The sequence below is a fragment of the Bombina bombina genome, chromosome 2, assembly GCF_027579735.1.
Source record: "Bombina bombina isolate aBomBom1 chromosome 2, aBomBom1.pri, whole genome shotgun sequence".
NCBI classification, from domain to species: Eukaryota; Metazoa; Chordata; class Amphibia; order Anura; family Bombinatoridae; genus Bombina; species Bombina bombina.
In genome coordinates this window covers 903,663,132-903,689,957 of record NC_069500.1, presented here as the reverse complement: position 1 = coordinate 903,689,957, position 26,826 = coordinate 903,663,132, and the positions used below count along the sequence as shown (strand labels likewise).

Here is a 26,826-nt window from a genome sequence, read left to right as displayed (position 1 = left end):
CAATTAAAGGGACCTAAAAGTCAAATTTGAAATAAGCCGTAGTGCTGTTGACATTTGATTACAAATATGACCTATGAGTGTTCTCTCTAGCGTCTAATGGGTGCGCCAACAAACTAATTGTATTGACCCCATGGCTAACATTTGAGACAATATTAATTACTAACATTAGTTAATATTAAATGTTTTCAATGTTCACTGCTCAAATTATCATTTAATCAATTTATGTTAAATTATGCAATGAATTTGTGCATTGGATAGCTTAAAGGGATACTCTACCCAATTTTTTTTCTTTCATGATTCAGACAGAACATGCGATTTTAAGTAACTTTCTAATTTACTCCTATTAACTATTATCAATTTTTCTTCGTTCTCTTGGGATCTTTATTTTCAAAAGCAGGAATGTAAGCTTACCAGCCTGCCCATCTATGGCTCAACACCTGGGTAGTGCTTGCCGATTGGTGGCTAAATGTAGCTGAACCAAAAATGGGCAGGCTGGGAAGCTTACATTCCTGCTTTTGAAAATAAAGATTCCAAGAGAACGAAGAAAAATTGATAATAGTAGTAAATTAGAAAGTTGCTTAAAATTGCATGATCTATATGAACCAGAAAAGAACAAAATTAGGTTCTGTATCCCTTTAAGAACATTTATAAATGACAGAAAAATGTATAGTATTACAAAGTATTACACTGCCCGGACCCAGCTACTTGCCACCCGGCTGGTAAAATTAAAATATAGATAAAACAACAAGGATTGGTTACAGATTGCCTCAGCATTTACTAACTATAATATCACATAACTGACGGTTGAGGCCTAGGCCTACTTTCCAAATGTTTATTTTCAGACTGACATTCCTACCTAAACATAACTCCACTTAAGGGTCTAACCACTACAGGGACAAAAAAAGCCCACAAAGTACAAAGATATAACCACCAACCACATCACAAGACTCCTAATAGGGAAAGTCCCCTCACTCAGCTGTCCCCACATTCATGTATATTCTCCACATGACACATCACCATTGGCTTTTGGACATACTGGAGTAGATAATGCATGCACAGGTAGACTGCCACTGTATTGGTTGTCCGGTAGTATGCACTATAAAAGCAGTTATATTACTGGAAAAGCAGACAAAATAAATAATGAAAGTATACGGCAATTTTTTTTTAACTACACATAATTAAGCATTAACATGTATGGGAATTGTTTGAGATTCAAATGTATATTTGCACAAAAAAATCTTGCGTATAGGTAATTTTTTTTTTTTATGCTTAAAAAATGTTTCTGCCACATTGTTAGTTTGGCATGCAGTCAGTATCCTGCTGCCTTGGCTCATTGTCCCAACTTGTGTTTTTCTAAGGTTATTGATGGGTTTGTGTGAATCAGCTTTTTCCTGTTGTTAATCTCATTTTAGCGCTCAAGTATCTGATTATCTGAGTCGTTTCAGCTAGCCTCATTTTACATTGCCACTGCATTCTGGGGGACAATATTAACTGCTCTTTTCTTTTTTTAGGTGAATGTAGGATGTGTACCAAAAAAGGTAAGTTGTGTATAACAATGTGTATATATATATTTAATTTGTTATAAATTAAAGGGACAGTCAACTCCAATATTTTTATTGTTTAAAAAGATAGATAATCCCTTTAATTATCCATTCCCCAGTTTTGCATAACCAACACAGTTATATTAATATACGTTTAACCTCTGTGATTACCTTGTATCTAAGCATCTTCTGAAAGCCCCCTTATCACATAGCTATTTATTATCTATTGACTTGCATTTTAGCCAATTAGTGCAGTGTCAGGCACAACTCCACAGAAGAGAGCACAATGTTATCTATATGGCTCACATGAACTAGCAGACCCTTGTTGTGAAAAGCAAATAAAAAGCATGTGATAAGAGGCTGTCTTTAGTGGCTTAGAAACAGACAGAAATTTAGAGGTTTAAATGTTATAAAGCATAGTACTATAACAATGTTGGTTGTGCAAAGCTGAATAATGGGTAGTAATGGCGTTATCTATCTTTTTAAACAATAACAATTCTGGTGTAGACTGTCCCTTGACATATGTAGTAAAATACACTTTGTCTTCTACACACAAGGCAGTTTATTTTTAACTAATCAGCCCTTTAAAGGGACACTAAACCCCAAAAAAATCTTTCATGATTCAGATAGAGAATACAAATTTAAACAACATTACAATTTACTTCTATTATTTATTTTGCTTCATTTTTTTGATATCCTTTGTTGAAGAAAAATCAATGCACATGGGTGAGCCAATCACATGAGGCTTCTATGTGCAGGAACCAATCAGCAGCTACTGAGCCTATCTAGATATGCTTTTCAGCAAAGAATATCAGGAGAATAAAACAAATTAGATAATGGAATGAAATTAGAAAGTTGTTTAAAATGGAATGCTCTTTCTAAATCATGAAAGAAAAAATGTGGGTTTCATGTCCCTTTAAATTGTTTCTGATTAGATTAGGTTAACAGTAAATGTAATTATTTTACCCCTTCTAATGTTCTGATGGTATGGTCTCTGCAATTGTTCCTAGATGGCAGTGTGCAGGTAGGAAAGCCATATTAACTCATTGAAATGCACATTTGTTGTTGGGCTAAAGACTACAGGTGAAACTCGAAAAATTAGAATATAGTGCAAAAGTTCATTTATTCACTAATGCAACTTAAAAGGTGAAACTAATATATGAGAGAGACTCATTACATGCAAAGCAAGATAGTTCAAGTCGTGATTTGTCATAATTGTGATGATTATGGCTTACAGCTCATGAAAACCCCAAATCCACAATCTCAGAAAATTAGAATATTACATGCAATCAATAAAACAAGGATTGTACATACCAGTAGAACAATATCAGACCTCTGAAAAGTTTAAGCATGCATACTGTATGTACTCAGTACTTTGTTTGGGCCCTTTTTGCAGAAATTACTGCCTCAATGTGGCGTGGCATGGAAGCTATCAGCCTGTGGCACTGCTGAGGTGTTATGGAAGACCAGGATGCTTCAATAGCGGCCTTCAGCTCTTCTGCATTATTCTGTCTAATGTCTCTCATCTTTCTCTTGGCAATGCCCCATAGATTCTCTATGGGGTTCAGGTCAGGCGAGTTAGCTGGCCAATCAAGCACATTAATTCCACGGTCATTGAACCAGGTTTTGGTGCTTTTGGCAGTGTGGGCAGGTGCCAAGTCCTGCTGGAAAATGAAGTCAGCATCCCCATAGAGCTCGTCTGCGGAAAGAAGCATGAAGTGCTCCAAAATCTCCTGGTAGACGGCTGCGTTGACCCTGGACTTAATGAAGCACAGTGGACCAACACCAGATGCTCCCCAAATCAACACAGACTGTGGAAACTTCACACTGGACTTCAAGCATCTTGCAGTGTGTGCCTCTCCATTCTTCCTCCATACTCTGGGTCCTTGGTTTCCAAATGAGATGCAAAATTTGCTCTCATCAGAAAAGAGGACTTTGGACCACTGAGCAACAGACCAGGTCTGTTTTTCTTTAGCCCAGGTAAGACGCTTCTGACGTTGTTTGTTGTTCAGGGGTGGCTTGACAAGAGGAATACGACATTTGAAGCCCATGTCCAGGATCCGTCTGTGTGTGGTGGCTCTTGATGCACTGACTCCAGCCTCAGTCCACTCCTTGTAAAAGTCCCCAACACTTTTGAATGGCCTTTTCCTGACATTCCTCTCCAGGCTGTGGTCATCCCTGCTGCTTGTGCACCTGTTTCTTCCACACTTTTCCTTCCACATAACTTTCTATTAATGTGCTTTGATACAGCACTTTGGGAACATCCAACTTCTTTTGCAATTACCTTTTGAGGCTTTCACTCCTTATGGAGGGTGTCAATTATGGTTTTCTGCACAACTGTCAGGTCAGCAGTCTTTCCCATGATTGTGATTCCTACTGAACCAGACTGAGAGACCATTTAAAGGCTCAAGAACCCCTTTGCAGGTGTTATGGCTTAATTAGCTGGTTAGAGTGGGACACTTTGAGCCTAGAATATTGCACCTTTTCACAATATTCTAATTTTCTGAGATTGTGGATTTGGGGTTTTCATGAGCTGTAAGCCATAATCATCACAATTATGACAAATCACGGCTTGAACTATCTTGCTTTGCATGTAATGAGTCTATCTCATATATTAGTTTCACCTTTTAAGTTGCATTAGTGAAATAAATTAACTTTTGCACGATATTCTAATTTTTCGAGTTTCACCTGTAAATAAAATCCAGGTGTTAAACTACTCAAGGGAATACTAAACAAAAACTGCATGCTTTTATAAGAAACCTACATAGAGACGAGGGGCTCAGACTTTAAATCCCAACTGTTTTAAACCAGGGACAGCCTAGTCAAAATTAAAATGTATGATTCAGATAGGGCAAGTAATTTTAAACAACTTTCAAATTAACTTTTATCATCAAATGTTCTTTGTTCTTTGGTATTCTTAGTTGAAAGGTTAACCTAGGTAGGCTTATATGCTAATTTCTAAGGCCTTGAAGGCCACCTTTTATCTGAGTGCATTTGACAGTTTTCACAGCTAGAGGGCGTTGGCTCGTGTGTTTCATATAGATAACATTGAGGTCACGCACGTGAAGTTACCTAGGAGTAAGCACGGATTGGCTTAAATGGAAGTCTCTCAAAAAACTAAAATAAGGGGGCAGTCACAGAGGTAGAAAGTATATTAATATAACAGTGTTGGTTATGCAAAACTGGGGAATGGGTAATAAAGGGATTATCTATTTTTTAAACAATAAAAATTCTGGAGTAGAATGTCCATTTAAACGGGTTTTGTTTTGTCTTTGAATTTAATTACTAGGATTAACAAATTAAGGTGGTCAAAGGTATTTGCTAAACTTGTTAAATGTGCGTATAAATAGAATATATTTTAAAGGTAATGTGTATTTTCAGAATTGTATACTAGAATCTTAAAAAAATATTAGAGTAATAATTAAAATTTTATTATCTTAAGTAATCAGGATATTAGGTTAACAAGGTAGCTAATAAATATAGTTAGATTAGTGAAAAAGTTGTGTTGGTGAAACATTACGGTTTCTATGCTGAAAGGAGTGATTGATTTATCAAAATGATTATTCTGTTGTTCCTATTAGATAATGTGGAATGCAGCTATCCATTCTGAGTACATGCATGACCATGAAGATTATGGCTTTCAGACCTCTGACGTAAAATTCACCTGGAAGTAAGTACCACGCTTCTAGAGCTACCAACTAGTACCAACTACCACATGTTATGGTCTTCTGGTGTTACATGCTTTTTTTTTTTTTTTATTGCTCCAAAAGCCCAACCCATCTGTTATGCATTAAACTTACAGGATGATCCATGTATAGTGTCTTAAACATGTTATGAGTTTAAAGGGACAGTCTAGTTGAAAATGTTTATTGTTTAAAAAGATAGATAATCCCATTATCCATTCCCTAGTTTGGCATAAACAACACAGTTATATGAATATACTTGTTACCTCTGTGATTACCTTGTATCTAAGCCTCTGCAGACTGATCCCTTATCTCAGTTGCTTAACAGACTTGTTGTTTTTAACCAATCAGTATTGACTCATAAATAAATCCACAAGAGTGAGCACAATGTCTAACTGTGGAATTTTTTTTATAATGCACTTTGACCAGTGGTGGCCTTCAATGGTTTATAAATCAGCATATGAGCTTACCCTAGGTTTAGCTTTTAACAAAGAATGCCAAGGGAACAAAGCAAAATTGATGATAAATTTAAATTGGAAAGGTGTTTAAAATTGCATGCCCTATCTGAATCATGAAATTTTAATTTTGACTAGACTGTCCCTTTAAAATGTTCACAATCACTACACTCCCTTGGTATCCTTTGTTAAAAAGAAATCCAAGGAGAGTTCAGGAGCGTGCACGTGTCTTTAGCCATTTTTACCAGTTTGCAACAGTGTTTATAGCAATGTTATACATAGTTCCAAACACTACTGCCATAGACTGCATAGACATGTGAAAGAACTGCAGATCCCAAAAATGATCTGATAGAGGAGCGCTCTCTAGAAAGTGTTTGGTAGAAAAAAAGAAGAAAAAATGGAAAAAGGACCTATGAATAAAAAATAAACTAAAAAATATATGATGGGAAAATGATAAAGGAAAAAATAAAGACAAAATGAAAACAAAATATGACAATATTAAAAAATCATATCATATGAATACAAATGATCAAACAATAAATGCAATATGTGAACCAAGCTAATAATATCAAATAAATGTCAAATTAAAGTTCTTTGTGTTGAGAAAAAGACTTGCTTGTTTGCTGGTCCAAAATAGGATAATATCCCAATGGTTAATGTAAAACAGTAGGTGTTTGAGTAGACCTATGGGATAATGGCGGTTGAAATCAGGAAGCTCCTCTTGACCCGGTGCAAGGAAATTCTAAAAAGATGGAAACAGAAGAGGGCGCCTCATAGTGTGGTATGACCTTAAAGGGACACTGTACCCAAAAATTTTCTTTCGTGATTCCGATTGAGCATGAAATTTTAAGCAAATTTCTAATTTACTCCTATTATCAAATTTTCTTCATTCTCTTGGTATCTTTATTTGAAATGCAAGAATGTAAGTTTAGATGCCAGTCCATTTTTGGTGAACAACCTGGGTTGTCCTTGCTGATTGGTGGATAAATTCATCCACCAATAAAAAAGTGCTGTCCAGAGTAATGAAACCAAAAAAAAAGCTTAGATGCCTTCTTTTTCAAATAATGATAGCAAGAGAACGAAGAAAAAATGATAATAGGAGTAAATTAGAAAGTTGCTTAAAATTGCATGCTCTATCTGAATCACAAAAGAAAACATTTGGGTACAGTGTCCCTTTAACAATATAGTAGGTGTAATGATACAAGGAAGCTTACCAAAAGTAGTGGCACTGTACTATGACCAGTGCTAATAAACAGACTGAAACTCTCAGCGGCCAGCACACTGATCCCAGGTATCGTCCACCGTGACTGCTCCCAGGTGCAACTTCTCAGTGTAAGAAAACCAACCAACGAAATAGTGCTAGCAACGGCTAGCAGACTTGTACCCAAGGATTTTTCCGGGAACAGTTTCTTGTGATTTGCGGCGTCTCAATATGGATAACCGGGCAACACCGGCAGCAATAAAAACTGTCTGACAACTTCGGTAATATTAAAATAGATAAAAGTAAACGCTTTATTGTTAAACACAACGCGTTTCTCGACCACACAATGGTCGTTTCATCAGGTGATTTTTTGAAAAGCGGATACAATACATGGTAATCAATGCGGTTAAATACATTCAACAGGTAAAAACGGAAGTTGTCAGACATGAAAAAGACCAATAGGCATAGCTAATACAAAAGCATAGGTGTTCAAGGTGAAGACTGTAATCAGTGGCGTAAAAAAGTGATGTGTTCAAAAGCAAAATTTGATATGTAATTCATGTGTGTCGATCCTCATTCATCGTATAACACAAATAACAACAATAGTATAATTTAGTGTGATATTAAATCAACATTTGACTGTATTTTTTACGTTGAGATACATGGATTTTACTAAGTTATATCTAATATCAAAAATTGCTATTTTTTATTTGTGACATCAATCTAAAATTTGATATCAGCTTTAAAGGGTTAGTATGTTTCTTTTTTAATCGTGATATTGATTCAATGTTTGATCCTATTCTCATGTTGAGACATTTAGATCTTATCAGTTATATTCCACATTTGCTGCTGTTGTAACATAGGGTAAAATGTATTTACTATTTTTAGATGAATTAGGTTCCGATTGAGGTCGATACTTTATTCTACTTATTAGTTTCAGAACACTGTTCATATATTTAGCTGCAAGGTTTCTTATTTGGGATATTTATATACACTTACATTATTTTCATTCACCCGCCGGGGTTTTTAAATAACACTTTATTTTTAGTTTCATTTTTTACTTTGAAGTGTATATATCTTCCTCTTAAATACATTATTGCAAAGAGACTTTTATACGTTTATACTATTGTTGTTATTTGTGTTATACGATGAATGAGGATCGACACACATGAATTACATATCAAATTTTGCTTTTGAACACATCACTTTTTTACGTCACTGATTACAGAGTCTTCACCTTGAACACCTATGCTTTTGTATTTGCTATGCCTATTGGTCTTTTTTATGTCTGACAACTTCCGTTTTTACCTGTTGAATGTATTTAACCGCATTGATTACCATGTATTGTATCCGCTTTTCAAAAAATCACCTGATGAAACGACCAGTGTGTGGTCGAGAAACGCGTTGTGTTTAACAATAAAGCGTTTACTTTTATCTGTTTTAATATTACCGAAGTTGTCAGACAGTTTTTATTGCTGCCGGTGTTGCCCGGTTATCCATATTGAGACGCCGCAAATCACAAGAAACTGTTCCCGGAAAAAATCCTTGGGTACAAGTCTGCTAGCCGTTGCTAGCACTATTTCGTTGGTTGGTTTTCTTACCCTGAGACGTTGCACCTGGGAGCAGTCACGGTGGACGATACCTGGGATCAGTGTGCTGGCCGCTGAGAGTGTCAGTCTGTTTATTAGCACTGGTCATAGTACAGTGCCACTACTTTTGGTAAGCTTCCTTGTATCATTACACCTACTATATTGTTAAGGTCATACCACACTATGAGGCCCCCTCTTCTGTTTCCATCTGCATAGACATGTGCCTACCTAGATTTACTCTTCAACAAATGATATACCAAGAGAATAAAACAATTATGATAATAGAACTAAATTGTAAAGTTATTTTAAATTGCATGCTGTATCTGAATTATGAATGTTTTACTTTGACTTTCCCGTCCCCTTAACCCCTTAAGGACAAGACCATTTTTCAATTTCCTTCCTTTAAGGACCAAGGCTATTTTTACATTTCTGCGGTGTTTGTGTTTAGCTGTTATTTTCCTCTTACTCATTTACTGTACCCACACATATTATATACCATCTTTCTCGCCATTAAATGGACTTTCTAAAGATACCATTATTTTCATCATATCTTATCATTTACTATAAAAAAAATTATAAAATATGAGGAAAAAATGGAAAAAACACACTTTTCTAACTTTGACCCCCAAAACCTGTTACTCATCTACAACCACCAAAAAACACTCATGCTAAATAGTTTCTAAATTTTGTCCTGAGTTTAGAAATACCCAATGTTTACATCTTCTTTGCTTTTTTTGCAAGTTATAGGGCAATAAATACAAGTAGCCCTTTGCTATTTCCAAACCATTTTTTTTTCAAAATTAGCGCTAGTTACATTGGAACACTGATATCTTTCAGGAATCCCTGAATATCCCTTGACATGTATATATTTTTTTAGAAGACAACCCAAAGTATTGATCTAGGCCCATTTTGGTATATTTCATGCCACCATTGCACCGCCAAATGCGATCAAATTAAAAAAAACTTAAATTTTTTCACAATTTTAGGTTTCTCACTGAAATGATTTACAAACAGCTTGTGCAATTATGGCACAAATGGTTGTAAATGCTTCTCTGGTATCCCCTTTGTTCAGAAATAGCAGACATATATGGCTTTGGTGTTGCTTTTTGGTAATTAGAAGGCCGCTAAATGCCGCTGTGCATCACACGTGTAATGTCTAGCAGTGAAGGGGTTAATTAGGGAGCTTGCAGGGTTAATTTTAGCTTTAGTGTAGAGATCAGCCTCCCACCTGACACATCAAACCCCCTGATCTCTCCCAAACAGCTCTCTTCCCTCCCCCACCCCACAATTGTCCCCGCCATCTTAAGTACTGGCAGAAAGTCTGCCAGTACTAAAATAAAAGGTATCTTTTATTTTATTTTTATTTTTTATAGCATATTTACATATGCTGCTGTGTAGGATTCCCCCTTAGCCCCAAACCTCCCTGATCCCCCCCCCCCAAACAGCTATCTAACCCTCCCCCTCTACATAATTGGGAGCCATCTCAGGTACTGCTGTCTGCCAGTACCCAGTTTACAAAAAAAAAATATTTTTTATTTTTTACACTTTTCTGTACTGTAGCTTCCCCAGACTAACCTCCCACCCCCTCCCAGATCACTTAGATTGTGATATTATAAATTTATTTCCCCCTCTCTCCCACTTAATTTACAGAAATTGTTCCATAGTGTAATGGTTCCCACCCGCTCCCTCCCCGTGCAAGCGCCTGTGTCCGTGCGTGCCCCCGGCTATCCCGCCCACCTCTACCGACCAGAAGCCATCAATGGCCACCCACCCGCCTCCCATGTCGGCTCCCACCCACCAACGATTGCGCCCATCGATGCCCGGTGCAGAGAGGGCCACAGAGTGGCTCTCTCTGCACCGGAGGGGTAAGAAGGGTTATTGCAGGATGCCTCGATATCGAGGCATCACTGCAATAACCGGAAAGCGGCTGGAAGCGATCAGGATCGCTTCCAGCCACTTTAAACCCCCTAACGTTTGTCGTTAAGGGGTTAAGGACCAGGTACTAAAGACAAAAACTTCCCCAAAAGACCAGAGCATATTTAGCATTTTTGCCATCATCACTATATTTAAACAGAAATAGAGCCTTTTTTTTTTTACCTCTCAAAACGATATTTTTTTTTTTTTAGTAGACCACCCAAAGTATTGGCCTAGGCCCATTCTGTTATATTTAATGCCACCATTTTACCGCCAAATGCGATCAAATAAAAAATATCGTTCACTTTTTCACAATTTTAGGTTTCTCACTGAAATTATTTACAAACAACTTGTGCAATCATGGCACAAATGGTTGTAAATGCTTCTCTGGGATCCCCCCCTAAATGCTGCTGTGCACCACACTTGTATTATGCCCAGCAGTGAAGGGGTTAATTAGGTAGCTTGTATGGTTAATTTTAGCTTTAGTGTAGAGATCAGCCTCCCACCTGACACATCCCACCCCCTGATCCCTCCTTGACCCCTCTCAAACAGCTCTCTTCCATCCCCCAAAAGTCACCCCCATCTTAAGTACTGGCAGTATAAAAATAAAAGGTTGTTTTTTTTACTTTTTTTTTTTTTATTTTCTGCAGGGTAGTGTCCCCCCTTACCTCCCAACCTCCCTGATCCTCCCCCAAGCAGCTCTCTAACCCCCTCTCCTCTACCTATTTGCGGCCATCTTAGGTACTGGCAGCTGACTGCCAGTACCCAGTTTGCTGCAAAATAGGCATTTAAAATATATATATAATACCCATTTTTCTGTAGTGTAGCTGCACCCCCTCAATACCCAAACCCCCTCCCCCTCCCAGATCCCTTTTCCTCAAATGATCCCTCTCATTGCCCCTCCTTCCCCCTCAATGACGCAGCTTTAAGTTTGTTTGTTTGTTTTTTCCTCTGTAGCGTGGCGTAGCGGTCCCACCCACTCCCTCCCTCCCGCCTCCTCCAGCGATGGGCCGCCCACCCGCCTCCCTCCTTACCTTTCCACCCACCGACAATCGGTCCCATCACTGTCCAATGCAGAGAGGGCAACAGAGTAAAAATAATGCATCTTTAATAGTTTTGTACTTGTAAATACAGGTGCATACAATAATCTTTTACTTTACTTTTAATTCCAAGTGCGACTTCAGTATTTTATATAGGATGACTTTTCTTCTGTTTGCTTAGGTTTCTTGTTTTTTTTCCCCCCACTAAATCTTTTACATTTTTTGCAGGGTAATTAAAGATAAACGAGATGCCTATGTGAGCCGTCTTAATGACATTTATCAAAAAAACCTGCACAAGGTATGTTGTATATTTTGGAATGCTACTTGTAAACATTAGGGCATAGATTACAAGTGGAGATCAAAGTCATTAGCGCTATTGTGCGCTTACATAACTCAAGTTAAATCAAAAGCGCTTTTATTTTTGTGCTCGAGCAATAGTCTAAGGCACTCACATCTAAATGTCGGATAGGACGGGTGTGCTAAATCCCTTACATAATAAATTTTTGAAAACTGAAGTTGGCTACTGCTCAAGCATTAAGCCGTGGAGTTCTTCACTTGCTCTTAAACTATGATTTCTCCAACATAGGTGTGTCCGGTCCACGGCGTCATCCTTACTTGTGGGATATTCTCTTCCCCAACAGGAAATGGCAAAGAGCCCAGCAAAGCTGGTCACATGATCCCTCCTAGGCTCCGCCTACCCCAGTCATTCTCTTTGCCGTTGTACAGGCAACATCTCCACGGAGATGGCTTAGAGTTTTTTAGTGTTTAACTGTAGTTTTTATTATTCAATCAAGAGTTTGTTATTTTAAAATAGTGCTGGTATGTACTATTTACTCTGAAACAGAAAAGAGATGAAGATTTCTGTTTGTATGAGGAAAATGATTTTAGCAACCGTTACTAAAATCCATGGCTGTTCCACACAGGACTGTTGAGAGGAATTAACTTCAGTTGGGGGAACAGTGAGCAGTCTTTTGCTGCTTGAGGTATGACACATTCTAACAAGACGATGTAATGCTGGAAGCTGTCATTTTCCCTATGGGATCCGGTAAGCCATTTTTATTCAGACAGTAAATAAGGGCTTCACAAGGGTTTATTAAGACTGTAGACATTTTCTGGGCTAAATCGATCATATTTACACATATTTAGCCTTGAGGAATCATTTAATCTGGGTATTTTTTGTAAAATAATATCGGCAGGCACTGTTTTAGACACTTTATTCTATAGGGGCTTTCCCTAATCATAGTCAGAGCCTCATTTTCGCGCCGGTATGGCGCACTTGTTTTTGAGAACAGCATGGCATGCAGCTGCATGTGTGTGGAGCTCTGATACATAGAAAAGTCTTTCTGAAGGCATCATTTGGTATCGTATTCCCCTTTGGGCTTGGTTGGGTCTCAGCAAAGCAGATTCCAGGGACTGTAAAGGGGTTAAATATAAAAACGGCTCCGGTTCCGTTATTTTAAGGGTTAAAGCTTCCAAATTTGGTGTGCAATACTTTTAAGGCTTTAAGACACTGTGGTGAAATTTTGGTGAATTTTGAACAATTCCTTCATACTTTTTCGCAATTGCAGTAATAAAGTGTGTTCAGTTTAAAATTTAAAGTGACAGTAACGGTTTTATTTTAAAACGTTTTTTGTGCTTTGTTATCAAGTTTATGCCTGTTTAACATGTCTGAACTACCAGATAGATTGTGTTCTGACTGTGGGGAAGCCAAGGTTCCTTCTCATTTAAATATATGTGATTTATGTCATAAAAAATTTAGTAAAAATGATGCCCAAGATGATTCCTCAAGTGAGGGGAGTAAGCATGGTACTGCATCATCCCCTCCTTCGTCTACACCAGTCTTGCCCATACAGGAGGCCCCTAGTACATCTAGCGCGCCAATACTCCTTACTATGCAACAATTAACGGCTGTAATGGATAATTCTATCAAAAACATTTTAGCCAATATGCCCACTTATCAGCGAAAGCGCGACTGCTCTGTTTTAGAAAATACTGAAGAGCATGAGGACGCTGATGATATTGTTTCTGAAGGGCCCCTACACCAGTCTGAGGGGGCCAGGGAGGTTTTGTCTGAGGGAGAAATTTCAGATTCAGGAAAAATTTCTCAACAAGCTGAACCTGATGTGATTACTTTTAAATTTAAGTTGGAACATCTCCGCGCTCTGCTTAAGGAGGTGTTATCCAATTTGGATGATTGTGATTATCTGGTCATTCCAGAAACACTATGTAAAATGGACAAGTTCCTAGAGGCCCCGGGGCCCCCCGAAGCTTTTCCTATATCCAAGCGGGTGGCGTACATTGTTAATAAAGAATGGGACAGGCCCGGTATACCTTTCGTACCTCCCCCCATATTTAAAAAATTGTTTCCTATAGTCGACCCCAGAAAGGACTTATGGCAGACAGTCCCCAAGGTCGAGGGGGCGGTTTCTACTCTAAACAAGCGCACCACTATACCCATAGAAGATAGTTGTGCTTTCCAAGATCCTATGGATGGCTATGGAGACCTATGCAAGGCTGGAACAAAGGAAAGCAGGCCAAGAAACCTGCCACTGCTCCCAAGACAGCATGAGATGCGGGCCCCCGATCCGGGACCGGATTTGGTGGGGGGCAGACTCTCTCTCTTCACTCAGGCTTGGGCAAGAGATGTTCTGGATCCTTGGGCGCTAGAAATAGTCTCCCAAGGTTATCTTCTGGAAGTGATTCATCCTGTTCCATTAAGAGAACGAGGGATGGGGTTCTACTCCAATCTGTTCGTAGTTCCCAAAAAAGAGGGAACGTTCAGACCAATCTTAGATCTCAAGATCCTAAACAAGTTTCTCAAGGTTCCGTCGTCCAAAATGGAAACCATTCGAACAATCCTTCCATCCAGGAAGGTCAATTCTTGACCACGGTGGATTTAAAGGATGCGTATCTACATATTCCTGTCCACAAGGAACATCATCGGTTCCTAAGGTTCGCATTCCTGGACAAGCATTACCAGTTCGTGGCGCTTTCTTTCGGATTAGCCACTGCTCCAAGGATTTTCTCAAAGGTACTAGGGTCCCTTCTGGCGGTGCTAAGACCAAGGGGCATTGCTGTAGTACCTTACTTGGACGACATTCTGATTCAAGCGTCGTCCCTTCCTCAAGCAAAGGCTCACACGGACATAGTCCTGGCCTTTCTCAGATCTCACGGATGGAAAGTGAACGTGGAAAAGAGTTCTCTATCTCCGTCGACAAGAGTTCCCTTCTTGGGAACAATAATAGACTCCTTAGAAATGAGGATTTTTCTGACAGAGACCAGAAAAACAAAACTTCTAAACTCTTGTCGGATACTTCATTCCGTTCCTCTTCCTTCCATAGCGCAGTGCATGGAAGTGATAGGTTTGATGGTAGCGGCAATGGACATAGTTCTTTTTGCGCGCATTCATCTAAGACCATTACAACTGTGTATGCTCAGTCAGTGGAATGGGGACTATACAGACTTGTCTCCGAAGATACAAGTAAATCAGAGGACCAGAGACTCACTCCGTTGGTGGCTGTCCCTGGACAACCTGTCACAAGGGGTGACCTCCCGCAGACCAGAGTGGGTCATTGTCACTACCGACGCCAGTCTGATGGGCTGGGGCGCGGTCTGGGGATCCCTGAAAGCTCAGGGTCTTTGGTCTCGGGAAGAATCTCTTCTACCGATAAATATTCTGGAACTGAGAGCGATATTCAATGCTCTCAAGGCTTGGCCTCAGCTAGCGAGGGCCAAGTTCATACGGTTTCAATCAGACAACATGACGACTGTTGCGTACATCAACCATCAGGGGGGAACAAGGAGTTCCCTGGCGATGGAAGAAGTGACCAGAATCATTCAATGGGCGGAGACTCGCTCCTGCCACCTGTCTGCAATCCACATCCCAGGAGTGGAAAATTGGGAAGCGGATTTTCTGAGTCGTCAGACATTGCATCCGGGGGAGTGGGAACTCCATCCGGATATCTTTGCCCAAATCACTCAACTGTGGGGCATTCCAGACATGGATCTGATGGCCTCTCGTCAGAACTTCAAGGTTCCTTGCTACGGGTCCAGATCCAGGGATCCCAAGGCGACTCTAGTAGATGCACTAGTAGCACCTTGGACCTTCAAACTAGCCTATGTATTCCCGCCGTTTCCTCTCATCCCCAGGCTGGTAGCCAGGATCAATCAGGAGAGGGCGTCGGTGATCTTGATAGCTCCTGCGTGGCCACGCAGGACTTGGTATGCAGATCTGGTGAATATGTCATCGGCTCCACCATGGAAGCTACCTTTGAGACGAGACCTTCTTGTTCAAGGTCCGTTCGAACATCTGAATCTGGTCCCACTCCAGCTGACTGCTTGGAGATTGAACGCTTGATCTTATCAAAGCGAGGGTTCTCAGATTCTGTTATTGATACTCTTGTTCAGGCCAGAAAGCCTGTAACTAGAAAAATTTACCACAAAATTTGGAAAAAATATATCTGTTGGTGTGAATCTAAAGGATTCCCTTGGGACAAGGTTAAGATTCCTAAGAGTCTATCCTTCCTTCGAGAAGGATTGGAAAAAGGATTATCTGCAAGTTCCTTGATGGGACAGATTTCTGCCTTGTCTGTGTTACTTCACAAAAAGCTGGCAGCTGTGCCAGATGTTCAAGCCTTTGTTCAGGCTCTGGTTAGAATCAAGCCTGTTTACAAACCTTTGACTCCTCCTTGGAGTCTCAACTTAGTTCTTTCAGTTCTTCAGGGGGTTCCGTTTGAACCCTTACATTCCGTTGATATTAAGTTATTATCTTGGAAAGTTTTGTTTTTGGTTGCAATTTCTTCTGCTAGAAGAGTTTCAGAATTATCTGCTCTGCAGTGTTCTCCTCCTTATCTGGTGTTCCATGCAGATAAGGTGGTTTTACGTACTAACCTGGTTTTCTTCCAAAAGTTGTTTCTAACAAAAACATTAACCAGGAGATAGTCGTGCCTTTTCTGTGTCCGAAACCAGTTTCGAAGAAGGAACGTTTGTTGCACAATTTGGATGTTGTTCGCGCTCTAAAATTCTATTTAGATGCTACAAAGGATTTTAGACAAACATCTTCCTTGTTTGTTGTTTATTCTGGTAAAAGGAGAGGTCAAAAAGCAACTTCTACCTCTCTCTCTTTTTGGATTAAAAGCATCATCAGATTGGCTTACGAGACTGCCGGACGGCAGCCTCCTGAAAGGATCACAGCTCCTTCCACTAGGGCTGTGGCTTCCACATGGGCCTTCAAGAACGAGGCTTCTGTTGATCAGATATGTAGGGCAGCGACTTGGTCTTCACTGCACACTTTTACCAAATTTTACAAGTTTGATGCTTTTGCTTCTTCTGAGGCTATTTTTGGGAGAAAGGTTTTGCAAGCCGTGGTGCCTTCCATTTAGGTGACCTGATTTGCTCCCTCCCTTCATCCGTGTCCTAAAGCTTTGGTATTGGTTCCCACAAGTAAGGATGACGCCGTGGACCGGACACACCTATGTTGGAGAAAACAGAATTTATGTTTACCTGATAAATTACTTTCTCCAACGGTGTGTCCGGTCCACGGCCCGCCCTGGTTTTTTAATCAGGTCTGATAATTTATTTTCTTTAACTACAGTCACCACGGTATCATATGGTTTCTCCTATGCAAATATTCCTCCTTAACGTCGGTCGAATGACTGGGGTAGGCGGAGCCTAGGAGGGATCATGTGACCAGCTTTGCTGGGCTCTTTGCCATTTCCTGTTGGGGAAGAGAATATCCCACAAGTAAGGATGACGCAGTGGACCGGACACACCGTTGGAGAAAGTAATTTATCAGGTAAACATAAATTCTGTTTTTATGTTAAAATACAAGTATTAAACACTGTGTATGTGTATATATATATATATATATATATATATATATATATATATATATCTTCCCAGTCCGGCACCTGATTATAGACCATATCCATTTGCTGCAGTTATATTTCAAATCCAAACTCTACCTTGCCTAATCTGGACGGTCATTATGTTAGCAAACTTAAAAGGACAGGAAACCCCCACATTTTTTTATGATTTGGATAGAACATGCAATTTAAAACAACTTTCCAATTTACTTCTATTATCAAAATTGCTTCATTCTCTTGTTATCCTTTGCTGAAGGAACAGCATTGCACTACTAGCAGCTAGATGAACACATCTAGTTATAGGGATACTAAACCCAAATTTTTTCTTTCATGATCCAGATAGAGCATGCAATTTTAAAGAATTTGAAATTCTTTCGAGTTTACTTTTATTATCAATTTTTCTCCGTTCTCATGCTATCTTTATTTGAAAAAGCAGGAATGTAAGCTTAAGAGCCGGCCCATTTTTGGTTCAGCACCTGGGTAGCATTTGCTGATTGGTGGCTAAATGTAGCAAACCAATCAGCAAGCGCTACCCAGGTGCTGAACCACAAATGGGCCGGCTCCTAACCTGACATTCCTTCTTTTTCAAATAAAGATAGCAAGAGAACGATGAAAAATTTAAGAAAATTAGAAAGTTGCTTAAAATGACATGTTCTATATGAATCATAAAATAAAAAATGTGGGTTTAGTATCCCTTTAACCAATGGCATGAGAATAATGTGTGCAGGCACCTTTCAGCAGCTAGCTCCCACTAGCATAAGATATGTGCATATTCTCTTTCAACAAGGGGTACCAAGAGAACGAAGCACATTTGAAAATGGAAGTGAATTTAAAAGTGTATTTAAATTACATGCTCAATTTGAATCATGCAAGTTTAATTTTCACTTTCCTATTCTTTTAATTTTATATTACAATGGCAAAGTGTTTATTGTCCCTTTATCATTCTTCTTTAACAAAAATAGCATGTGACATTATTACAGCCATATTAAAACGGTATTGAAAAGTGTAACTCAGATTGTACTTTGGCTGAGTGGTGTGAAATCCACAATCGGAAACTGGATAGAGTTTTGTCATTCTATTGTTTTTTTACTCATTCACCATTATATTTTCTTATATACTGGCCAGTATCAACAAGTTTCAGATAAAGCTATGCAATTTTCACTCATAATTTTATTTGCATAATTAATAATAAATTACATTTTGCCCAAGCATAATTCATTTAAGTTTTATGATCAATACCACTAATAGCACAATTATATAAATGAGGGGTATTAAACACAGTATGCGATGTAAATACATCTTAGAGCTCTGTAGTAAACATGTCAGTTTATAGCACTTTATTCAAACCTGTTCTCAGGCCTCCCTAACAGGCCACATTTTGAGGATATCTGAACTGGAGTACAGGTGAAATAATTAACTAATTAGTAAACATGGTTATTTCCATCTAAAGGGGAGGAGAGTCCACGGCTTCATTCATTACTGTTGGGAATTAAGAACCTGGCCACCAGGAGGAGGCAAAGACACCCCAGCCAAAGGCTTAAATACCTCCCCCACTTCCCTCATCACCCAGTCATTCTTTGCCTTTCGTCACAGGAGGACGGCAGAGAAGTGCCGAAGATCGGAGTAGTCTCTTATGGAGGGTAGTACTCTTCGCTTTGGGACTGGAGTTTTAAGTAGTCCTGTCAGCCTCTCAGTGAGAGCCTGGGCGAAAGTTAGAGTCCGGAAATGCAGGGAGAGTCTTTCTTAGAAACCATACAGACTCATATTAACAGCTCTACAAGCATTCAGCGTTGACAAGTTTCGCTGCCTGCTTTTTACACTCAAGTCCATGTCAGGAGCGAGGCTACTAACCTGTCACACTTGAAGGGCCGTGTTCCTGTTCCACGGCGTAGATTCTGGTAAGATTGTTTCTTTTTTTATTACATAATGATAACACGGAAGACAGGGTCACAGTGTGACACCTCTTATCTTTAAAGAATCAAGGGTTAATATTCCTGGAAAGGGGATTATTGAACAGGGAGGGTTTATACATGATATTGTTTATTGTGTCATTGCTGCGTTATGTGCGAGATGAGGCTCTGGCAATGTGTGGAACTTTCAGGTGACTTATGGGAGTATTGCGTGGCCCTTTTTTGGCGTGTTTTCTCCTTAGGCATGTAATGCTCATGGGATACTCCTCTATCAGACCGAACTCGGCCAGTAGTCTTGTTATCCTGACGTTGAGCCGGAATGATAGGGAACTTCCCAGATCAGAGAAAGTTAGTAAAATGAGGAAGGCGGCACTCACCACAGGCAGGACAGTCCACAGCGGCAACCGCAAAGCATTCCAAGGACAAACCACTAGAATGGTCAGGCAGGGTTTGGCAACAGCAAAGCAGTCCAAGGGCGCACCACTAGAATGGTCAGGCAGGCAGGGTTCGGCAACAAAGAGGCAATCCAGAAGAACAGGGGTTAATAAGCAGATTAGTCAGACAGGCAGGGTTCAGCAGCAGTATATCAATCCAGTAATTAAGGGGTATAGCAGGCAGAGTAGTCAGACAGGCAGGGATCATACACAAATAGGAAAATAAATTCAACGATCTGTCACACCCAGGAGCACACAAAGTAACACCTATACTTGAGCAGTGACAGATCGTTGTAGGAAACTTACATAGGCGCAGGATTCGCGCCACAAAGGACCGACCGGCATCAGGAGCGTGCGGCGATGATGTTAGCACCGCACGCATCCGGACCCAACACAACCCCTGGCAACGAGCAGGGAAGGAGAAGCAAGAAGACGCCGCGCCCCTAGCAATGGCTAGAACAGCGTGGCGTGACAAGGCAGGGGTGGTCCTGCCAGGCATTCCATGTGACCGGGTGTGGCTATATTTCTTCTCTGTTGATTAGCGACGCAGGGGACGAAACGGTTTCTGTAGTCCAAGTCATAGGAGGTGGTGAGTGCCCCGGTCATTGGAGGTTATAAAGGTGCCTATTTATTAAGTTAATCTAGTCCGTAATAACAGCGCAAGCTATCGAGGACTCTGATGCGTTAAAGGGTTCTCCCACTTTAACAAGGTCTCATTCCTGTGTTTATTGTGAGGAGGTTCTTGTAGAACAGCCTGCTCAACTATTTTCCACATGCCTTAATAAAGTTACGACATCTAAAGGTAAACGGATGTCTAGTACTACTGAGCCATCCACCTCTGAGGGTACCCCGTCCTGTGAGGTGCGTTCCATGCATTCATCTCCAATTGCACATGCAGCTCCCCAGGGTTCAACCATTACTCCTGTGGGATAGATTCGTTGGCCGTCAGATTTTGCGGATCAACTACAAACGGCGGTATCGAAAGTGATCCATGCCTTACCACGCTCTGCTAAGCGCAAGCGTAGGCCGTATCATGGCGGCCTGGCCCAGGGGTTGTCTACGCCTATGGAAATATCGGAGGGGTTATACGATGATGAGGTCCACTCTGACTTTGGAGGAGGCCCCTTCTGGGTCGGAATCCATGTCATCTAAACCTCCAGCCACTGAGGAGCCCGACTTTAGGTTTAGAATAGAGAATTTGCGCTTTTTGCTGAAGCAAGTGCTTGCTACTCTGGAGGTTCTGGAACTGAAGCTTCCAGAGGAACCTGTGATTTCTAAGCTTGATAAGGTATATGAGGACAGGGTGGGGCCTCAGGCCTTCCCGGTTCATGTTAAGATGGCTAATATTATTAAGAATGAATGGGAGCGATTAGGTTCTTCCTTTTTTCCCCTTCTTCCTTTAAGAAACTGTTCCCCGTTCCGGACTCTCAGCTTGAGCTGTGGGGTACTGTCCCTAAGGTGGATGGTGCTATCTCCACGCTTGCGAAGCAGACAACTATTCCCCTCGAGCATAGTTCGTCGTTTAAAGAGCCCATGGATAAAAAGTTGGAAAACATGTTAAGGAAGATGACCGCTGCTCCTTAACTCGTCCGCCTCCTCTGAGGCGGTGGACCGCAATCAGCCTGATCGGATTGATTGACACCCCTGCTACCGGCCGATTGGCCGCGAATGTTTAGGGGGCGGCATTGCACAATCATTTCGCTAGAAATGCTTGTGCAATGATAAATGCCGACAGTGTATGCTGCATTTATATAGCAGTTTGCAGCTTTACCAGTGCTAAGATTTGCTGCAGTCATCTTGCAGTTTGCAGCTTTGCCAGTACTAAGATTTGCTGCACTTATATAGCAGTTTGCAGCTTCACTGGTCCGCCTTTTACCCTTCCGGTTTCATTCAGTGTCCTCTAAAGCTTGGGTATATGTTCCCAACAGTAATGAATGAAGCCATGGACTCTCCTCCCCTTTAGATGGAAAACATAAATTATGCTTACCTGATAATTTAACTTCCATAGAGGGGAGGAGAGTCCACGGCTCCCGATGGGCGGACCTAAATTTAATTAATCTTCTGGCACCATTTATACCCTAATATTTATCCTACTGTTCCTTGTTCCCTCGGCAGAATGAATGGGGGATGAGGGAAGTGGGGGAGGTATTTAAGCCTTTGGCTGGGGTGTCTTTGCCTCCTCCTGGTGGCCAGGTTCTTAATTCCCAACAGTAATGAATGAAGCCATGGACTCTCCTCCCCTCGATGGAAATGAAATTATCAGGTAAGTATAATTTATGTTTTTACTTGCTCTCATTAAAGGTAATCCTGAAAACCTGGCCTGTTAGGGAGGCCCGAGGACAGGTTTGAAAACCAGTGGTTTATAGTAAACATCTTAGACCATTAACCAAAGAGAATAAAGACATAACACATATATGTAGCCCTTGAATACTGAGTATCTTGCATTTAAAAAAATAAATAAAAAAATTACAGCTGTTGAGGGAAAATCAATATCCATAGTACCTTTCTGCATCTAACTTCTTTTCATGTCTTCATCTGTCTTATCTCACTATGATGTACTTGAGTAAGATAAACGTTATTGTACCATTTTACAGTGATAGCAATTTTCATGTAGCATTTCTAAACTTCAGTCCTCTAATGAGCCTAATAGACCGGATTCTGAACCTAAGTTCAGGTGAGTTAGTCACAGTTAGTGAACAGCTGACCAGTTTAGGCATGGGCATACTCATAATCTGGCCTGTTAGTGTTGCTTGAGGGTGCAGTTGATGAACGCTGCTTTCTAAGATACACTAAGGGGTAGATTTACCAAACAGTGGATGCTGCTATCTACCCCTGTACTTTCCAGCTCGCTGGAAATGTAAGTTATGAAGCAGCGGTCATAAGACCGCTGCTCCTTAACTCGTCCGCCACCTCTGAGGTGGTGGACCGCAATCAGCCTGATCGCGTTGATTGACACCCCCTGCTACCGTCCGATTGGCCGCGAATATTTAGGGGGCGGCATTGCACAATCATTTCACTAGAAATGCTTGTGCAATGATAAATGCCGACAGTGTATGCTGTCTGCATTTATCGATGTGCAGCGGACATAATCCTCTACAGCAGATCATGTCCGCCTGCACATTAATTAATCTACCCCTAAACCTCTACCTTTGTTGCATTAGACCAAAAAAAAAATGATCAATTACACAATAATAATTAAAAGGCAAACCTTGGAGTACCTTTTGCAAATACTCCAAATATCTGAAAAACTAGGCTTCAGATCACATTTTAAATGCATTTAGTTTGTTTTTTTTGTTTCTCCAGCAAACTTTATTTGAAAAATACATTTATTTGCATTTTAGGCTCAGGTAGAAATTATCCGGGGTCATGCTTCCTTTACGTCTGACCCCGAACCAACGCTGGAAGTTAATGGTCAGAAGTATACAGCGCCACACATTCTTATTGCTACAGGAGGAAAACCTACTGTGCCCTCAGAAAGTAAAGTTCCTGGTAAGTACCATGCATAAAATAGCATGATCTGCTAAATATACTGCATGTGAATACATTTAAAATCCATGAAATTCTCATATGAAAGCATTTCTCCAACATAGGTGTGTCCGGTCCACGGCGTCATCCTTACTTGTGGGATATTCTCTTCCCCAACAGGAAATGGCAAAGAGCCCAGCAAAGCTGGTCACATGATCCCTCCTAGGCTCCGCCTTCCCCAGTCATTCTCTTTGCCGTTGCACAGGCAACATCTCCACGGAGATGGCTCAGAGTTTTTTGGTGTTTAAATGTAGTTTTTATTCTTCAATCAAGAGTTTGTTATTTTAAAATAGTGCTGGTATGTACTATTTACTCTGAAACAGAAAAGAGATGAAGATTTCTGTTTGTAAGAGGAAAATGATTTTAGCAACCGTTACTAAAATCGATGGCTGTTTCCACACAGGACTGTTGAGAGGAATTAACTTCAGTTGGGGGAAACAGTGAGCAGAGTTTGGCTGCTTGAGGTATGACACATTTCTAACAAGACTTGGTAATGCTGGAAGCTGTCATTTTCCCTATGGGATCCGGTAAGCCATTTTCTTAATTTTCAATATAAGAATACAAGGGCTTCACAAGGGCTTTAAAGACTGGTAGACATTTTTCTGGGCCAAAACGATTACTATATAAGCATGTTTAATGGTTTATAACTTAGGAGAGTTATTTTAATCTTGGCAATTTGTTAAAAAAACGGACAGGCACTGTATTGGACACCTTTTTCACTGGGGGCCTTTTCTAGTCATAGGCAGAGCCTCATTTTCGCGCCACTAATGCGCAGTTGTTTTTGAGAAGCAAGGCATGCAGATGCATGTGTGAGGAGCTCAGATCCACTGAAAAAGCTTATTGAAGGCGTCATTTGGTATCGTATTCCCCTCTGGGCTTGGTTGGGTCTCAGCAAAGCAGATACCAGGGACTGTATAGGGGTTAAATGTAAAAACGGCTCCGGTTCCGTTATTTTAAGAGTTAAAGCTTTCAAATTTGGTGTGCAATACTTTTAAGGCTTTATGACACTGTGGTGGAATTTTGGTGAATTTTGAACATTTCCTTCATACTTTTGCGTATATTCAGTAAAAAAGTGTGTTCAGTTTAAAATTTAAAGAGACAGTAACGGTTTTATTTTAAAACGTTTTTTGTGCTTTGTTACCAAGTTTATGCCTATTAACATGTCTGAACTATCAGATAGACGATGTTCTGTATGTTCGGAAGCCAAGGTTCCTATCCATTTAAATATATGTGATAAATGTGACAAAAAAAGTAGGGACAATGATACTACTGATAATAATGTTGCCCAAAACGATTCCTTAAGTGAGGGGAGTAAGCATGGTACTGCATCATCCCCTTCTATGTCTACACCAGTCTTGCCCACTCAGGAGGCCTCTAGTACATCTAGTGCGCCAATCCTCCTTACTATGCAACAATTAACGGCTGTAATGGATAATTCTATTAAAAACATTTTAGCCAAAATGCCCACTTATCAGCGAAAGCGCGACTGCTCTGTTTTAGATACTGAAGAGCATGAGGACGCTGATGATAATGGTTCTGACATGCCCTTACACCAGTCTGAAGGGGCTAGGGAGGTTTTGTCTGAGGGAGAAATTTCAGATTCAGGAAAAATTTCTCAACAAGCTGAACCTGATGTTATTACATTTAAATTTAAATTGGAACATCTCCGCGCTCTGCTTAAGGAGGTGTTATCTACTCTGGATGATTGTGACAATTTGGTCATTCCAGAGAAATTATGTAAAATGGACAGGTTCCTAGAGGTCCCGGTGCCCCCCGAAGCTTTTCCTATACCCAAGCGGGTGGCGGACATTGTAAATAAAGAATGGGAAAGGCCCGGCATACCTTTTGTCCCTCCCCCTATATTTAAGAAATTATTTCCTATGGTCGACCCCAGGAAGGACTTATGGCAGACAGTCCCCAAGGTCGAGGGGGCGGTTTCTACTCTAAACAAACGCACCACTATCCCTATAGAAGATAGTTGTGCTTTTAAAGATCCTATGGACAAAAAATTAGAGGGTTTGCTTAAAAAGATGTTTGTTCAGCAAGGTTACCTTCTACAACCAATTTCATGCATTGTTCCTGTCACTACAGCAGCGTGTTTCTGGTTCGAGGAACTAGAAAAGTCGCTCAATCAAGCATCCTCTTATGAGGAGGTTATGGGCAGAGTTCAAGCACTTAAGTTGGCTAACTCTTTTTTACCTTAGACGCCACTTTGCAATTAGCTAGATTAGCGGCGAAAAATTCAGGGTTTGCTATTGTGGCACGCAGAGCGCTTTGGCTAAAGTCTTGGTCAGCGGATGCGTCCTCCAAGAACAAATTGCTTAACATACCTTTCAAGGGGAAAACGCTGTTTGGCCCTGAATTGAAAGAGATTATTTCAGATATCACTGGGGGTAAGGGCCACGCCCTTCCTCAGAATAGGTCTTTTAAGGCTAAAAATAAACCAAATTTCTCCAACATAGGTGTGTCCGGTCCACGGCGTCATCCTTACTTGTGGGATATTCTCTTCCCCAACAGGAAATGGCAAAGAGCCCAGCAAAGCTGGTCACATGATCCCTCCCAGGCTCCGCCTACCCCAGTCATTCTCTTTGCCGTTGTACAGGCAACATCTCCACGGAGATGGCTTAGAGTTTTTTAGTGTTTAACTGTAGTTTTTATTATTCAATCAAGAGTTTGTTATTTTAAAATAGTGCTGGTATGTACTATTTACTCAGAAACAGAAAAGAGATGAAGATTTCTGTTTGTATGAGGAAAATGATTTTAGCACCGTAACTAAAATCCATGGCTGTTCCACACAGGACTGTTGAGAGCAATTAACTTCAGTTGGGGGAACAGTGTGCAGTCTCTTACTGCTTGAGGTATGACACATTCTAACAAGACGATGTAATGCTGGAAGCTGTCATTTTCCCTATGGGATCCGGTAAGCCATTTTTATTAAGATAGTAAATAAGGGCTTCACAAGGGCTTATTAAGACTGTAGACTTTTTCTGGGCTAAATCGATTCATTATTAACACATATTTAGCCTTGAGGAATCATTTATTCTGGGTATTTTGATATGATTATATCGGCAGGCACTGTTTTTGACACCTTATTCTTTAGGGGCTTTCCCTAATCATAGTCAGAGCCTCATTTTCGCGCCGGTATGGCGCACTTGTTTTTGAGGACAGCATGGCATGCAGCTGCATGTGTGTGGAGCTCTGATACATAGAAAAGTCTTTCTGAAGGCATCATTTGGTATCGTATTCCCCTTTGGGCTTGGTTGGGTCTCAGCAAAGCAGATTCCAGGGACTGTAAAGGGGTTAAATATAAAAACGGCTCCGGTTCCGTTATTTTAAGGGTTAAAGCTTCCAAATTTGGTGTGCAATACTTTTAAGGCTTTAAGACACTGTGGTGAAATTTTGGTGAATTTTGAACAATTCCTTCATACTTTTTCGCAATTGCAGTAATAAAGTGTGTTTAGTTTAAAATTTAAAGTGACAGTAACGGTTTTATTTTAAAACGTTTTTTGTGCTTTGTTATCAAGTTTATGCCTGTTTAACATGTCTGAACTACCAGATAGATTGTGTTCTGACTGTGGGGAAACCAAGGTTCCTTCTCATTTAACTATATGTATTTTATGTCATAAAAAAATTTAGTAAAAATGATGCCCAAGATGATTCCTCAAGTGAG

At 40.4% G+C, this 26,826-nt stretch overlaps 1 protein-coding gene across 1 annotated transcript in view; it reads left to right on the top strand.

Moving 5' to 3' along the window:
* The window catches only part of LOC128649807 (glutathione reductase-like), a 96,036-nt gene that overhangs the window by 19,395 nt on the left and 49,815 nt on the right, over positions 1–26,826 (top strand). The window contains exons 2-5 of the mRNA XM_053703283.1: positions 1,512–1,538; positions 5,123–5,211; positions 11,652–11,721; positions 22,973–23,120. Of these exons, the coding sequence (XP_053559258.1) occupies positions 1,512–1,538; positions 5,123–5,211; positions 11,652–11,721; positions 22,973–23,120 (334 nt within the window). The remainder of the gene's footprint in view (positions 1–1,511; positions 1,539–5,122; positions 5,212–11,651; positions 11,722–22,972; positions 23,121–26,826) is intronic.